This window comes from Sinocyclocheilus rhinocerous, unplaced genomic scaffold (assembly GCF_001515625.1).
Source record: "Sinocyclocheilus rhinocerous isolate Xijiao unplaced genomic scaffold, SAMN03320098_v1.1 scaffold2274, whole genome shotgun sequence".
Classification (NCBI taxonomy): domain Eukaryota; kingdom Metazoa; phylum Chordata; class Actinopteri; order Cypriniformes; family Cyprinidae; genus Sinocyclocheilus; species Sinocyclocheilus rhinocerous.
Genome location: NW_015636081.1, coordinates 369,495 through 387,265, shown reverse-complemented (window position 1 = coordinate 387,265; position 17,771 = coordinate 369,495). Strand labels below are relative to the sequence as shown.

Sequence of the window (17,771 nt, the reverse complement as noted above, 5' to 3'; positions counted from 1 at the left end):
ACACACATACATACATACATATATATATATATATATATATATATAACTAAAAGATAAAAGCCAAAGAAAAGAAAAAAGTAAATTAAACCAAAAACTAAATAAAAAAAATGATAAAATGGCTAAAAAAAGATCAAACCAAAAACTGTAAATACAGATACAGCAAAAAAAAAAAAAAAAGGAAATAATAATAAGAAACTGTACATGTGTACTTTTAACCTAAAACCTTGAGTGATATAGCTACTTCTGACATGTTCACATGAATGAAATTACAGTAATTTTTTGTATAACCTGCATGTTTAACACTGTAACACAGCTGTTATTAGCTTTGCTAACACACACAACTCATTTTTCATCCTCTTAAAGTACCATCACATACTGCATATAGAAATTATGAAAACCTTTTCACAGCAGCTATACAACATTGCAATGCAATCACCACACAAAGACAAAAGTCAATGTAAATCACACATCCGATGAGTGTTCCAGTACTAGTGAGCAGGATCGTTAATCAAAGCTGTTGATTCATAAAACAGTTTGAATAAAGAGGTTTCAATTCATAGAATACAGCTTACAATCAATCCCAACCCCCCAGAAACAATAAAAAGCATTTTCTTACAGAACCCCCTTCCCATACAATACAGGCTACATACAGGGGTCCCTCATATTGCCTATGGAATGTTAGTGTCTCAGGCTAGCTCTACCAGTTTCAATTGAAAGACTGAAGAAATTTCATTTTTTTAATCTTTAAAAATGGCACGATCACATTATCGGTCTCAACCCGTTACACTCCCCTCCCTTTTTGTAAAAACGAAAGAGTTAGAAAAAAAAAACCCAATAATAATAATAATAATGAGGAAGTTGTTTCATGACTGCAAATCTCCTTCAGGAAAAATTGGGAGTGGGAAAAGATGGAATCCCTCTTCTAAGGTTTTTCTCTTGAACGTTGTCTATAAAATGAGCTTCTAATATTGAACTACTAAAAAACCTGCTTTTTAGAAAATAGTCAATAAAAATATTCCTCTGTATTGTACAAGAAAAGAGGTATGGGAGCTCTGGTGAAATGTTATTTAGCAGCTCCCTCTTTCTAGTCGGCCTGTTCCTCCTCGCCTCCTGCTTCATCATTGTCCCCCTGTAACAAAACCAAACCAATAAATAAATGTTTTCAACAGACATAGCCACAGATGCATCCCTAACTGACATTTATTTTCACTATCACTCTGGACTACAAATAGATACAGGGCCAAATATGCAAGCAATACCATAGAGCAGTGGTTCCCAACCCTGGTCCTTGAGGCACCCCAACACTGCACATTTTGCATGTCTCCTTTCTTTGACACTCCAGTTTCAGGTCTTGGAGTCTCTACTAATGAGCTGATGACCTGAATCAGGTGTGTTTGATTAAGGAGACATGCAAAACATGCAGTGTTGGGGTGCCTCCAGGACCAGGGTTGGGAACCACTGCCATAGAGGACCAAGTTTTAGATGAATTATTCTAACTTAATTATAAAATGACTTACTACCTCATCTTTGGTCTCTCCGTTCTCCGCAGGAGTTTTCTCCTCGGACTCAGTCTCTGGCTTTGCGTCCTCTTTCTTCTCCTCTGGTTTGGCCTTTTCTACCTCCTTGGCCTTCTTGCCCTTTGCAGGTGCCTTCTGTAACGTTTCAGAAAAATACATGGTTAAGCCACATCCGGCAACATTTATTAATAGCAATAAATCTTAATTTGATAACTGACTTACCTTCACTTTTGGCTTGGGCTCAGACTTTGGTGTTTGGGGTTTCTGCACAACAGAATTCGGCGTAAGCTATATGACTCATAAAAAGGTAATTGTGTAAAATATGTCTTCAGAGGGACTGACAAAACCAACTTACACCTTGAAGTCTCTCAGACCGCCTCTTGGGCTGTTTGTTCATTTGATGAGGGACAAAATGAGAAGGCAACAAAAGAAACAGGCAATAAGTCTCGCAGTTATATGCAAAAACGTGTTATTTGTCAGTATGTGTAACAGACTGTATGTGTAACAAACTTACCCCAGCTGCTTCAGTGTCATTGTTAGCCTGTACCAGAGGAAACAGAAGCTGTTAGTATGTGTGCATAGATCATGTCTGAGGGGGGAGGTGTTGTACCCCTACACCCCCTCCAAGTGATGGGCAATTATCTAAAAGTGAGCGTGGGGGAGGGGTAGACCATGGGTCCTGTACGGCGTTATACATTCAACTCGCAATTCCTTTATTATACAAATTAATTTTGTCGCGAAAACATGGCGAAACAAAAAACAAACTTGGGAAAATAAACAAAAATAAAACAACCGGTGATCGTGCATTTATTTGCATTAGCTTTGTCGAGCGTAGCTAACTTATTGTCGCTGGTAACGATGTTACCGAAAAATGTCCGTGCTTGAGTAACGTTATTTCCCATGGAGGAGGGGAACAGTAGCGTTAGCTCCGCCTCTACAGACAGAATTCATTCACTTTCAACGAGCAAACACATTAAACATCGACACATTGTTCCCATAAACCAGGTTTGCGTCGACATTAAAACAGACAAGTGAAAACGGGAGGTTAATATCTTTAGTACACAAATACTCGGTGTTGATAACTTTCTTTAGCCACTTTACAAAGTCCGTTTCAAAGGTCAAGTGAGAAACTCAGGCGGGATACGCAAGCAAAACCCGAATTATGAAATAAACCTGGGATAAACTCGTTTGGATATAACGTTAAGGCTTCAAGTGTGTTTAGTGCAAAGGCAGCCATGACACTCAAGACTATAAGTTAGTGTGTGTGTGTGTGTCCTCGAGAACCATATGGAGTCGTACACAACTACACATGTATTTACAGTTACACAAGGGTCTAAAAAAAATCCCACAATGTCCTCAAATTTAAAACTTCGACTGCTTCGTATGTATATGGTTATAAAGGTATTAAAACACCGCGGTTAAAAGCAAAACATTTGCAGCTCTTCTCCATGAGGAATAACGCGACCAAACGTTACGCGGTTACACCCCTTTGTCTGATCATTACTTTGCGCATTCTATACACGATTTGAATGTAAAAGTAAAGCCGAGAATGCTCTATTCTTTAAATATCCACACGCAGTCGACGGAATATAGCACAGCTCTAACGTTCAGTAAAAAGGCGCCAGATTCATGCCACCGACTCACATGCCCTAGATTACGAATCAACACATCAGCAATGCAGTCAACACTCACATAACTTCACATAAAGCTTTCGAAACACGTGCATATTTAATTATCGCAGGCTATTAAAACCATACTATAAAAGAGAATTTAAAAAAAAATATTTTTGAACTTACTTTGCTCCTTTTAGGCATGGCTGCGTAAATCTTGTATGCTTTCACAACAAAAATAAATCAATTAAAACAGCTTACGCGCTGATAAGTAAAGTGTAAGAACCGGGTCTAGAAACACCGAAGCAAGCATTAATGTCCTATCGGAACACAAACTAGCTGAAACCGGATTGGATCTCCCCTTTCTATATTCTTTTCATTATAGCACTAACCTGATGCGAGCTACGCTCCGCCCCTTCTCGGCGGTGATTGGCTGAAACGTCAAAGCAACCACATTTCAAACCAAAGCAAAGTACCTGTGTGGATAGGTTGAGATGTCAATCACAGATTTGCTTGTATATACTTTAGGCGCCACTTTCTGTATTGTTTCTGTAAGCGTGTAAATATATATTTTGTATTGATTGCATTGGTTATATATTCAGATAATTTGAATGCATTTAAAGAAACACAACGCTTAAGAAAGAAAAAAAAAACGTGATGTCTTATAAACATTCCCTTTTCGGATATTTGATATCTGTCGTTGCATATTTTTAGATAATATAAGCATATTGTAACATTTAAGGTAAGGAACCAGTTAAAAAACAGCGCTAGTGGGCTTGTATTATTGGGGGAGGATCCGGCTGATGAAAAGAAAATGGCTGCCGGGTTTAACTGGTTCTTTGTACTGAGCTCGGTGTTTCTGGTCAACCTTGTCAAAACATTGCTGCCGTCCATTTCTTCATTTGTAAGTACTGATTCTAAAGAGTTTTAGGGACGCGTAAGCACATATATAATTTAAACATACACTAGTCGTAATGTGACGCCATAAATGCTCTGTGATACAGTCACAGCAAACAAAAGCAGCTCTGTTCACCATCTCTAGATTTAGCTAAGTCAGACTCATTCATAAACACCAACTAGAGGACAGTTAATAGTGCCAAACAAACGTTTGATGTGGGCTAATAATATTTTACAAACCAATAAAACACACTGCACTTCTTTCATGGTATCAGATGACAGCACCATGTTACTGTGATGTATATAACGGCACTGAATGAATTATTTCATATAATACACCATTTCACGTACGTGGTACTCCAACATACTTGTACCATGTTATACATTTAAAAAAAAAAAAAAATCTGACATAGCTTTACCAATAGTGCCAAAAACTTGCTAATATCTGTTGCATATCTAGATTATAGTTATTTTCAATTGTAATGAGGACATTCAGAGTATGCTTACTATGGAAAAATTGGAGAAATGTGTGCACTTGTAACCTAGATTTTATTTAACAAATGTAATGTTTTGCCTTTCTAGGTCTTTGTCTGTAAATCACCCTTTTGATTCTGTTTTTGGTAATCGTGTAAAAGCTTTGAGTAAATTTGGTTGCAATTTAAAATGAATGAGCAGATTTACATTAAGATCTTGTGTGTTTGTTCTCATAGCTGTCCAAGATCTTCCAGAAAGATGCTGATCAAGAGATGGAGATGAGGACGGAGATCCAAAACATGAAGATGGAGCTGTCCACCATCGGTATGATGGACGAGTTTGCCAGATATGCTAGACTGGAACGCAAGATCAACAAGATGACCGATCAACTGAAGACTCTTGGTAAAAGTTATTTTGTGCTTTTCTTAAAGGGGTATGTGCATTACAAGCTTGTGCAGCAAAATGTTGATGAAGTGACAAGCTACAATAGCTATGTTTCCTTCACACTGTTTTTATGCACATTTTGAAGTATCGCATCAGAATAATGGTAATGGAAACACCAATTTTCGAAGAAGAAAAACATCCCTTAATTCGCAAAAAAGTTTTTACACTTGCTTGAGGTGGTTTTTGACTTGTGCGAAAAAGGGCTAATGCGAATAATGGGAGATGGAAATGCATTTTGCGAATAAATTCCTCCATGCGCATCAAAAAAGTCATGTGACTTTGCGCTATGGGACGGCATAACCTAAAGCAATGACCTCATTTATTGTGTTTCGTCTGAGGTGCAAATAATTTATTATATATGAAAGTTATTGTATTCAGTGGCTTTAACTTTTCCTAGTGATATTTAGTGCCAGTTTATCAGGAAGTGACGATTTTGTTCTCTTTGACTCGTTGAATGGAAACGGTGCTTATGGTGCGTTCAAGTCATGTCGGATAGATCGTATTTACGAGTTGAACGCATAGGAATGCCACCACAAATTCGTTATTACGAGTGGGAAACATGGCGGAATCGATGGATGCAACGTCTTTAGTTGACGGTAAATTTTTGTTTAAATTGATAGTTTTGATGAAGTTTTTCAGATTAAAGTGGCTTCATAAATTACTTTTTAAAAATATTAAAAACGCAAAACACACCTGATGCGAATTCTTTGCTCTTCATTTTCTATAAGCAGAGTTAACAGACCCTGTTGTATTTTCTTGTAATTTATTAAAAGAAGGTACACCGCCATCTTGTTCCGACTAAACTGACTTGAACGCACCTGACGTCATAATTACGACTTGTCAACTCGTAAGTACGAATGTCCCAGGAGGACTTGAACGCAGCATTATTCGCAAATGCTTTGTGATTTTTCCAATTTTGCACATAAGTTAAATTCGCAACTTTGGATGGAAACCCGCAAATGATTGCTTTCTAACCAGCAAAACACAGAAAGAAACCCACAAAACAGCCAAATTGTATTGCAAACGACATGTGTAGTATTGCACTGTTGAAAACAAGAAGCAATGGGCAAGTGTTAAGATATTTGCAGTCACCAGCACACCTCACTGGAAGCATATAAACTACCTTTGTCCACTTTATAGTGGGGCGAGAAGAACTGAGAAACCAAAAGTTTCGTCACTTTGCAGTGGAGAATTCAAAGTCTCAGGCCAAGTGTGGAAAATGGCAGGTGGGTTTCAGATAACGGCTTAAGCATTCATGAAATAAGACAAATGGCTTGGCTGCTGTCTGTTGCTGTCCTTCAAGTTATTGGAGAATAGCATAGATATAACTTGTTAAAGGCATAGCTCACCCAAAAATGAAAATTCTGTCATTTACTCAACCTCATATCGTTCCAAACTCATAAGACTCTGGTTCATCTTTGAAACACAAATGAAGATACTTTAAACCTGAGAGTTTCTGTCCATCCATTAAAATTGTAAAAAATATTCCGTATCGATAATCGAGTGGTTTCAATTCAATCCATTTCACATTTATTTGCATAGCAGGGTTCTCCAGGGCTGGATTTGAAGAAGCCTGTTTAAATGGAAACCATGAGTAGACAGAAATGTTGGTTATATTCATTGTCTGTCTGTCTTTTTTCTTTTTTACAGTCAAATCAAGAACTTCACAGCAGGCAAAAATGAAATGGATTGTAAATATTGTGTTTTACATTCTTCAGGTGGGTGAGGATTAATGTTTTAATTTGTGCTTTGATATGATTGATGTATGCATCAGTTGTTCATTTTCTCTCATGATGGCATTTTATTTTATTTTTTGCTGTCTGTTGTTAGGCGGCGCTCATGATCTCGCTCATATTGAAGTATTATGCAGTTCCGGTCACAGTGGTGCCTAGTAAATGGATTGCTCCACTGGAGGGACTAGTAGCCTTTCCTTCTGGAATTGCAGGTATATCCAAGTCACCAGTGGTATTTGATTGCCATTTTGGAAGGATAGTAGGATAAATTGATTTAAAGGGGTCATATGATGCTATTTTAAAGATCATTATTTGGTGTAACAGAATATGTTGACAAGCTTTAATGTTCAAAAAACACATTATTTTCCAAATACTGTACATTATTGTAGGTCCTCTATGCCCCGCCTCTCTCAAACGCTCGTTTTCAACAAAGCCCCTCCTTTGACAAGCAGTCTGCTCTGATTGGCCAGGGCGTGTTAGAACGAGGCGTTTTAGGTAGGCGTTGCTGACTCTTAACTTTTATAAAGAATATCTCTTTGGATTTGAGACGTTAGTCTTTGCAACTTTACAGATCTTCTTTATGCACCAAGAGCTTGTAACACTCCAAAGAGAAAGCAAAACTTGAAATCGCATCATATGACCCCTTTAAAATGTGAATAACTTGGCATCTTAAATACATGATTGACATGCCGTCTGGATGAAATAAATATAATTACATGGAGTTTAAAGGCTTATGAAGTGCTTTTTGCTGCTTTATGTCAGGTGGTGTTGGAATCACATGCTGGCTAGTTGTCTGCAACAAGGTTGTGGCCATCATTCTACATGCTGTCAGTTAATCTTAACAGTGTTATATCAACATGATTACGCAGTCACTGAATTTTTCTGTACAGGTTTGTTTCAGTCCTCTTGCTAAAAAACAGTCTATATTTTGTACATTTTGTGATGAATGGTCCAAACTGATTGTCTGTTTTTTTTTTTAATGCAATTCACCGTTCCGTTAAGTGGTTTAAGTGTGTAGTAAATTGATTTTAGCCTTCATTGTTTACAAATTCTTGTTGAATGACGATTAAAGGTTTTTATTTGCATTTAGTTAGTAAATGCTGATATGTACACATTCCTAACAAATTGCTAAACACTTTTTTTAAGGTTTATGTTGTAATCTGAAGCAAAGCAAAATATTTTGTCTATTTATTGCTTGTACCAAAATTGAATATTATTTTTGTCAGTGTTATAAATGTATTTATTGATTTTAGTTTTTCAACAAAATAAATAATAAATGAAAAGGTGTGTACAGTGTTTTATTTGCCTTTAAAGTAGTAAGAATAAGTCTGTGAACCCTTTGAAAATGTCTGAATTTATGCATTGATTTTTTTTTTTTCAGTTTGGTCTGATTTAATTTTACAATCTGAATAAACGAGGCAGCAAAACGGTGCTAAACCATGATGGTCCTTCGACCATTCTTCACAGTTGGGAAGAGGTTTTAGTGTTGGTTTGCAGTGCCCCTTTTTGCGTTTTTGCTAAAAGGTTAAACTTTTCTCAGTTGTCCCCAGAATATTTTCCCAGAAGTGCTGTGTAACATGATCTTGGACAAAGATGAGACATATCCATATTTTTTTTTGGCAGCAATGGTTTCCTTTATGTTGTCCGTTCATGAACCGTGTTCAGTGTTTTTCTGAAGGTCTTTTGCCGCAATACTTGGGTTCTTTTTCACCTCTTTCAGGATTGCCCATTGTGTTCTAACGGTGATCTTTGCTGGATTCTCGCTACTGAGAAGAGTATAGCAACAGTCCAGACTTTTTCTACATGTGTAGACAGGTTGTCTGACTGGATTTATGAACACCAGATCTTTAGCAATGGTTTTGCAGTGTTTTTCGTCTTAGTGCATTGCTGTAATGTGTTTTAAGAGTTTGGGATCAAGGCATGGTTCACATTAAAAAAAATTTATTGAGAAGAATAGATACATCAGTAACCAGGCTTCGTGTGCCTTCATTTAAAGAGCAGGACACATGTTCAACCCACACTTCAAATCTTATTTCCTTAATTGACATAGAGGATCACTTATCTTGTTGATATCCTCGTCTCTCCAGCGTCCTTGTCTCCTGTGTTTCCTCTTCTCCGTCATCATCAATAATCTCCTGAGCTTTTCTTGTCTTCTCATGTCCAGTGTATCCCTATTAGTTATTCTCATCTGTCATGTTTTCATTCACAGATGCATCAGTACTGACCTGTTGTCACTGCTTCACTCACCATCTGCGTAAATAAAGCTCTGCTGTTGAGTTCATCTCCTGTCTTATACTTACTGTGACATAAGGAGCAACTGGAGGTTAAAGTCGATATAAATTGACATTCACGACTCCTATTGCTTCTATAATGTGACTCATTTCTGAGTGAAACAGAGACTTCAACAAGTAAATAATCTAGGGTAGGACTTGATGTTATCCATCAGGAATTTTTTGGGATCATGAAAAGTAGTCACTACGTTAGGTGGTTGGAGAGGAGGGCTTGGTGAACAGAACAGAAATGTTCTTTCCGATGCAAGCTATTAAGTTTTTATAAAAAGACAAACATTCTTTGGAATAATGTGCAATCATAAATCATTCACAATAAGACCAAGAACATGCATTAAGAAAGTAAACAGGCTCAGTTTTGATTTGCATCTATTTTACTTCCGCAATTTGGCGGAAAATTTTATGAATTTTAAATTTTTAAATTTATGTTAAAAAAAACAGCAGTTGTGTGATGATGTTTTTAGGACTCTTTCACTGCATTAAGGACTATGCGACACCACCATATGTTTTGAATGAGAAAAGTCTACAGCGATATCAAGAAGAGGAGTGGTCCAAGCACCAAACCATGAGGAACCTCAAGCTCAAAAGTTCTGCTTGAATATGTTTTAAATATATTTGACACCTGAGGATTAAATATAAATTCATCACTGCATCACTTCTCATCCAAGCACAACAATCTTCTCACATTTTCCTCTACTTTAAGAGAAAAAAAAATATTTTTTGTACTTTTCTTAATATACTTTTTGTTTTTAATGTATTCAGAAGCTACTTAACATTACTCCGTGACATGTTAGTTAATTTCAGTGGTTGAGTTAACTATAGGCAACTTTATGGTGCATTAATGTTAGATGACACATCAATGTACATTTACACTATAGCCTTTCAGCTATTTAAGTGACGTTTAATAAATGTAACATCATTAGCTATAATATTAGTTATAGCTAGCTAACCTTAATAGTTGATATATAATGTTTTCTTGTAATTTTATACATTGTTGTTGCTGTTATTTATGATGCTTATTTTATTTTTGTTTGCAAGATCTTTATTTAACCAACCTTGCAACATAATGAACCAATACAGACAGAGTTCTTAAATTAACAGCTTGTTTTGTGCATGCACGTGAAATTTCTGGATTGCCACAACAATTCAGAGGGGGAGTGACAATATAATGCACATCTTCAAATTTTCTGATAGAAGTTCTTGTCTGTGCAAAACTTGCTGCCATGATATTCCTATCTTTCCCATCAGATATGTGCTTAACTATTGCTAGGATGTTTTGGGTGTTTCCTGGAATGTTGCTATGATTTTTTTTTTTTTGGTCACTGCAAGAGCATTGCTAGATGGTTTCTTGTTGCCCAAAAGCACCCACCTCAAGCCTCTGTGATGTTCTCATCCTGTGACAGAGCCCAAGACCAAATTATGATGGGAATGCTAGGCTAGGCTTTCTCTTCCCAGGCCAGATAGGTCATATTTTAGAAGAGAGCCGGGGACAACATTCTCTGTTGTTTCCCTGGACAACAACTCTGTCCCTGTATATGAGAGTGTGGGAACTTTCCAATTTAAACCTGTAGGAATTTTTCGTTTTATCATAATGAATTAGCAATATTAACCAGAGGTTTTTAAATAGTACCAACTCAACTGGCAGACTGGCCAGTCATCAAAATGTACAAACTTTTTATTTATTTGTTATTTACGCAATTAGATTACAAATTACATGTTTTTTTAAAAACAGCATCTCTGTCCATATATGCAAGTCACTCCACTAACTTTAGCAACTCCTGATGTGGACAGACTGCTGAAATTGCCAATCACTCAGACAGCAGTGGGACAAACGCACCAATCCCACCACATGATGATGTGCTGGGGACAGAAATAGACACCGAGAGGCTCGAGTCGTTTTGTCTCATCGCTCCGGCCAGACAGGGCATCACAGTATGGTAAGGGGCGTAACATTTCCGTCACACGGTTGAGGTATTCGGCCAATCACAACGCACTGGATAGCTGGCCAATCAGAGCACACCTCGCTTTTTCAGACTGATGAGCTTTGTAAAAATCGACGCGTTTCAGAAGGCGGGGCATAGAGGAAAAACAATAATGTACAGTATGTGGACAATAATGTGTTTTTTGAACCTTAAACTGCATAAACACATTTCATTACACCAAATACACAAAATAACGTTCTTTTTAGCAGCATCATATGACCCCTTTAACATTTAGCAATGCAAAGAGCTAACCTTATTTAACCTTTACGTTTGATTTTCAAAGCCCGCTGCATGATATGGGCATTATATTCCTCTTAAATCTAGAGGAAATGTATGCTGGGAACTTGTACAATATTTGAAGATAAAATTGTTTGTTCTGACTCAATTTGGAAAGTTAGGACAACAAGTTTTGAACAAATACTTGAGTATATAATTAAGGTCAACAAAACAACTTTTGTTAGAAACATTTTTTAGAGTATTTTTGTTCAGTTTACATCATAACTCCTCCTACTAAAAAAAAAAAACTTTGTTCAGTCTACTTTTTTTTACATTTTTTTTTTTTTTATTTGCAAGTCAGATTTTGTATTTATTTATTTAACAGTGCTTCAGCCCTGTGCATTTTTATCGAGTAAACAAATAGAACAAACACATAAAGTATAACTACTCTGAAACAGTGTGTGTGTGCGAGAGAGTGTGTGTGTTAGGGTGCTTTCACACCTGTAGATCGATTACTTTGTTCCGAAACAGGGATTCAAATTATTACAATGTTGCTTTTTATTCTTGGTGCGGTACGCTTTCACACGGCGATGTTTCTAAACGGACCAAATTTGTTAATTCAAGTCATTTGAGTAAACTGTTCTCTCATTGGTCAAAGTTTCACGGTTTATTTTCCGGGATTCCATTTAGCTGTCACAGCTGTCATCTGTCAGGATGGGACGACAACAGGGGCCCGTTCTTCTTCGTACGTCGCTTATTACATCCGAGATGAAATGTCACATCCAAGATGATATCATCGCGCTAATCAGAATCTGGCTAATTCGGTTCTTCGAACGCAGCTGTTGTTTATGATTAGTATGGCTGGATTGAGTTATCTGAGATAATTGCGCGTTCATGGGTTGGTTTAAAAGGGGCTATGTATCGATACTCGAAACCACGATCAGCAATGCAGCGATTGGCTGCGGCAAGACAGCAACGTAACGACATCATATAATTAATAAAGACCGGGGAAACGCGCCAGGTTCCGAAACAATGGGCCAGGTGTGAAAGCACCCTTAGTCTTACAATTGTGGGAAATGTCACACTATCCCATTTTGTGCAATGGTTATGGGTCCAGTGGAGGGTCATTGGAAAGTGTTGTAACCCTGGCTGGTCAGTCAGGTTTTTTTCTATGTGGTAATTTGATGTGTAAAAGAAACATGTTGTTATCGTCTGACATTGTCTCGGGTTACTCGCGTAACCCATGTTCTCTGAGTAGGGAAGGAGACGCTGCGTCGCTATGATGCAATGGGAGCGCCCTCTGGGTGTGCCGATTGTCTGAAGCCCGTATAGAATCACGCCAATTCATTGGCTGATGGCGTGGGTGCCGCCTGTACGCTCTTACATCGCCATCCTTATACTGGCGAATGTGCCATCTGCTCCTTAGATTTCTCTGCCGAAAAAGGCCTCTTGACGGCAGCGCGAGGAGCTTGGCAGCAGACGCAGCGTCTTGTTCCCTACTCAGAGAACATGGGTTACGCAAGTAACCCCAGTCGTTCTCTTTCATAGGTTCACTCAACGCTGCATCGCTATGACGCAATGGGAACAATATACCAAAAACGCCAAGCTAAAGTGCTGCCGTATCTGGCCCGATGAAGAACCAGATAGTACCCCCAGCTGGTTCAAGCAGACAAGACCAAAGAACCAGGAGCCGTGTCAAGATCCAAATTATAGGACCTGATAAGAGTGTGCGGAGAGGACCATCCTGCCACTACACAATTATCCTCTGGGGGGACTCCCCTAAAAAGAGCTTGAGAGGAAGCCACAGCCCTCGTGGAATGCGCCCGAAGACTGAGAGGTGAAGAAAGACCACGCACCTCGTATGCCAGCGAAATAGCGTCTCTAACCCAATGCAAAATTTTGTGCTTCGCTGCAGCAAGCCCCCGGCGGCCAGCAACAAAGCATATTAACAGCTGGGGGAGATTTTCTCCAATGGCTAGAGCGGTCCACGTAGAGCTTCAAAGCTCAGACAGGGCAGGGCATGTAAAGTCTCACATCCCCGCCTGAAGCAAAAGGAGGAGGATGGAAAAAGTTAAGGGTAACCACTTGAGAGCGAAATGATGTGGACAAAACCTTGGGAACATAGCCCGACCTGGGTCGTAAGGTTACTTTGACCAGACCTCGCTGACAGAGAGAGCTTGAAAATCCCCAACTTGCTTCAAAGAAGTTAGCGGCAACAAAAGAGTAACCTTGAGTCAAAATCCGCACTGGAGCTGACTCCAAGGGCTCAAAAGGAGCTTCCATTAAGCCCTTCAGGATGACTGACATGTCCCAAGAAGGAACTCCAAGGGGGCGTTGTTGGCTTCAGACGCCGAACCCCATGTATAAACATGAGGACCAACCGATGTCTCCCCAGGGGAACTTCATCCAATTCTCTCAGAGCGGCAATGCTGCGACAAACTCTCAGGGTAGTAGCAGCCACAAATTTTTCTTGCAGGAACCCCAGCACTGGACCTACAAGGCAGCTGACTGGGTCCACCACATGGGCTAAGCACCATGACTCAAAGACCTTCCATTTGGAGGAATACAGCATCCTCGCGGAAAGGGCTCTGGCACAAGCGACAGTCTCCTGAACATTAGCAGTCAGACTAGAAGTAAAAGCTGGTGGCCTTATAGGGGCCATACCCACAGCTTCTGTGGGTTGAGGGTGTCAGATCTTGCCTTGAAGCTGAGATTTAGCAAAACTTTTCTGATCGGAATCTCCCAAGGAGGGCGATCTAGAAGAAAAATCAGCTCAGAGAACCACATCTGAGACGGCCAGAACGGGGCTACGAGTAGGAGACGGACCCTGCTCTCCTTCACCCTGCACAGCACCGCCAGAATTCAACTTGACAGGCAGAAACACATAAAGTTTCAGGTCCGGCCACGGGAGCGAACACATCTATGCCCAGAGATGCTGGGGAACTCAGGGAGAACCAAAGCAGGTATTGGGACAACTCCTGCGACGCAAAGAGGTCCATTTCCGCCCTGCCGAACAATCCCAAATCTGGGCTAGTGTTTGGCGGTTCATCCATCCCCCTGATCTGAGCTTCTGTCTTGACAGAAATTCCACTGCGCGGTTCAAGGCCCCTGGGACATGAACCGCTCTCTGGGAAAGGAGTCTGCCTTGAACCCAAAGGAGAAGACTGCACGCATGCCTAGGGCTGTCTAGGGTGCGTGACCGTGAACCCCCTTGGCGGTTTATATGAGATACCACCGCCATGCTGTCCATCCTGACAATCACGTGACACCCCTGTAGTGAGGGGAGAAAGTGTATCAGTGCCAGAGAGACGGCTCACAGCTCCAGGCTGTTTATGTGCCAAGAGAGGAACTCTCCCGCCCAAACTCCACACGATGGTCTGTCCTCGAAGACCGCACCCCAGCCCGTCAGAGAGCCGTCCGTCGTAACCATTTGGCGACGGTAACAACGTTCATACTGACCCCTCTCAGAAGAAAGAGGGGGGTCCCACCATATTGAAAGGGCGCGGAAGCAACTGCGCGGCACCTTTAATAAGCGAAATCGAGCGGATCCTTAAATGTTTCATCCACCAAAGGAACGGCCTCATATGAAGCAGTCCCAGGGGCAGCACCGGGGAGGCTGCGGCCATGAGGCCCAAGAGCCAGCGACAAGAGCTCACAGAAACATGATGGCCTAGCTTAAAGCGGGCCAAGCATGCGTTGAGGCTAGAAATCCGGGCAGGAGTCAGACGGGCCTGCATCTGAACGGGATCCAAGTGAATCCCTAAGACAACAATCTGTTGTGAGGGGGATGAGAACTCTTTTTGGCATTGATTCTGAGGCCAAGAAGTGCTCACAGACACATTTTGGCGTTCATTCTGAGACCAAGAAGTGCTCACAGAAACATGATGGCCTAGCTTGAAGCGAGCCAAGCATGCGTTGAGGTTAGAAATCCGGGCATAAGCCAGAAGGGCCTGCATCTGAACGGAATCCAAGTGAACCCTCAAGAAAACAATCTGTTGTGAGGGGGTGAAAACATTCTTTTTGGCGTTCATTCTGAGGTCAAGGAGTGCTCACAGAAACATGATGGCCTAGCTTGAAGCGGGCCAAGCATGCGTTGAGGTTGGAAATCCCGGCAGGAGCCAGATGGGCCTGCATCTGAACGGAATCCAAGCGAACCCCCAAGAAAACAGTCAGTTGTGAGGGGGTCAGAGGCCAAAAAACAGAATGTGGTGAAGGAGAACATCCCTGTGGTAACTCACTAATTTCCTGGAGTTGGCTAAAATGAGCCAATTGTCCAGGTAAGTGAGTATACGGATGCCCTGGAGCCTCAATGGGGCCAGAGCAGCATCCATGCACTTTGTGAATGTCCTTGGTGCCAAGGCCAGGCCAAAGGGAAGAACCTTGTACTGTAAGCCTTTCCCCCAAAGGCGAACCTGAGGAACTTCCTGTGATGCCGAGCAACCTGAATATGAAAATAGGCATCCTTCAGGTCAACAGTGACAAACCAGTCTCCTGCACAAATTCTGTGACATAATAGCCTTCAGCGTCAAATCTTGACCGCTGGAGGAACCTCTTCTATCACTCCCTTGTGGAGGAAGGAAAATAGTTCCCGCTGTAGCACAGAAGCCTCTGAGGCGCTGCTCACTACAGTCAGGTTAACCCCATCAAAGCGGGGGAAGGGGGTGGAGTTGTGACAGAACTGAAGTGTGTAATCAAACTGAAATGTGCAGAGAACCCAAGGCGATACCCCTAGTAGACGCTTCCATTCATGAAAGAATTGTGATAGAGGAAGCAGTGTGTTGCAGTCTAGAGGACATACCTGTGTGGGGTGCCGAGATGGTCTGGAGGGGATAACATCATCTACCGCGAAGGAGAGCCTCTGGCGTCCTGATGCAGGATGAGGAAGCCCACAGGGTTGAGGGCCTGGTCTGTGACTGGTACAGGGTCTGCTGGCTTTGGGAGAGAACTGAATGTGTCTCCTATCACATGAGCAGCAGGTGACAAAGAAATAGGCGGTAACTAAGGGGAGAACGCCTGGTGCGTCTCCCACCCCCCATGTTGAAAGAGAGTGTGACTGAACGATTACTGCACACCGAAGCTGGTTGATGGATGTGACAGAAACCGAATGAGGAGACAGTTAGAAGTGGGCAGAAATGTATAAACGGTCTGGCCCCCGAAATTTGTGAAGAATAACACAGAAAATCTGTTTGAACAACAAACCAGTGTGTTATAATAAGAAATACACGAAAATAATATAGTAAGACACCAATTTGCAATATATAAGCAGCAAAACAAGTGGTTTTGCCTGGGATTTTTTTTTTTTTTTTGCGTTAGTAAGGCGGGCGGAAAAAGGCTGCTTCCAAGATCTGGAGATCTCATGATGCAGATCGCTGAAAAAGGGCAGCTTTCTCCACGCAGTCCTCGAATTTGGGGCGCTCAGAAACCGCTTGTTGTGTTTAGATGACTGGGATTCATGGGGCTCGTCGGGCCAATCAAAAGAGAGCTTCTCTGTGGCGCACGTCTTACAAGCTCTGAGTAGGCCGCGGAAGGTCGCGCTTCCTGGCCGCTAGGCGGGAGAGCGTCGGCTGAAGCAGGCCCGAAATCCTCGGAGTCGGACGCCGCAGTGTACAAAACATCCTCTAGCTCAAAGTAAATCGTTTCGCATGCCTCCGGGCTAGGGCATTCATAATCATGCGAGAATTAAACCGGCGAATCCTCGCACTTGGGCGAGAGAGGGAGAGAAAGGGCGAGGCCCGTCTGCTCGCTCTCCATTGCCTCGAGCTCCACATCCGAACCCCAGGCCGCGTATTCATGGAGGGCCTCGGCCACTTCCGGAGCGCGACGGGGAAAGATGGAAGACTCCTTCTCAAAAACCGTGAGTCTAGTTTTTGCAGAGGGTTTTGAGGCTGACTTTTTTTTTTTTACATTAGAAGTGCCGTAAACCGCCTCGCACGCATGCGACAAACACTTGACACACACGGCGGCTGGCAACGACGAAATTCCATGCACTTCACCGCAAGGAGAACAGTGTTCCACTGTCGCAGTTGCCGAAATGCAAATGAAGAAAGCTCAACAAAAAACAGTCCAAATATCAAGCCAGAAAAACCGCAACAGAAGGTCTAAAATGGCCGCTTCGTGAAGGCAGAGAAATCTGAGGAGCAGATGGCGCGTTCGCCAGTATAAAGCCCAATTTATACTTCTGCGTCAAACCTATGCCGTAGCCTACGCATAGACGCACACCCTACGCCGTAGCCTGACGTGCACCTCTCCAAAAATCGAACAGCGCGTCAATTCTACACGGACCGCAAGCGCTATTATTGGTCTGCTAGAACCCCTCCCTCCGTATGTACTTGAGTTTTGTGTGTGTTTATGTGCACTTTAATATATTTTAATGTTACACTTTCTTATATAAAATAAAACAAAGCAAAGAACAAGTGTCTTATCATTTATTATACTACATAGCATTATACATCAGTAGTTGTCCGCGACAAACAATGTTGATCTGCCGTGGTACAAGTCCTTGTGGAGATTGAAAGAATGCCATCTCCTGTTCCGTTGTTGTCTCCTTTTTGTAGTTTTAAATGATTTATTGATTTGATATTTATTTGCCGCCGTCACGGCTATAATGCTT

At 41.3% G+C, this 17,771-nt stretch overlaps 2 protein-coding genes across 2 annotated transcripts; one reads left to right on the top strand and one right to left on the bottom strand.

The window, feature by feature from the left end:
- Positions 1-972: 972 nt before the first annotated feature.
- Positions 973-3,482, bottom strand: LOC107747675 (non-histone chromosomal protein HMG-14A-like). The gene is made up of 6 exons (XM_016562269.1): positions 3,314-3,482; positions 2,032-2,058; positions 1,873-1,902; positions 1,740-1,781; positions 1,521-1,652; positions 973-1,129 (listed from the first exon to the last, which is right to left on the bottom strand). Exons 1-6 carry the CDS (start codon positions 3,329-3,331, stop codon positions 1,085-1,087), a joined length of 294 nt encoding a protein of 97 aa, XP_016417755.1. The 5' UTR covers positions 3,332-3,482; the 3' UTR covers positions 973-1,084.
- A 217-nt stretch (positions 3,483-3,699) lies between these two features.
- LOC107747674 (tail-anchored protein insertion receptor WRB-like) lies at positions 3,700-7,857 on the top strand. The gene is made up of 5 exons (XM_016562268.1): positions 3,700-4,031; positions 4,735-4,900; positions 6,593-6,660; positions 6,773-6,887; positions 7,438-7,857. Exons 1-5 carry the CDS (start codon positions 3,942-3,944, stop codon positions 7,509-7,511), a joined length of 513 nt encoding a protein of 170 aa, XP_016417754.1. The 5' UTR covers positions 3,700-3,941; the 3' UTR covers positions 7,512-7,857.
- The last annotated feature ends 9,914 nt before the right edge of the window (positions 7,858-17,771 follow it).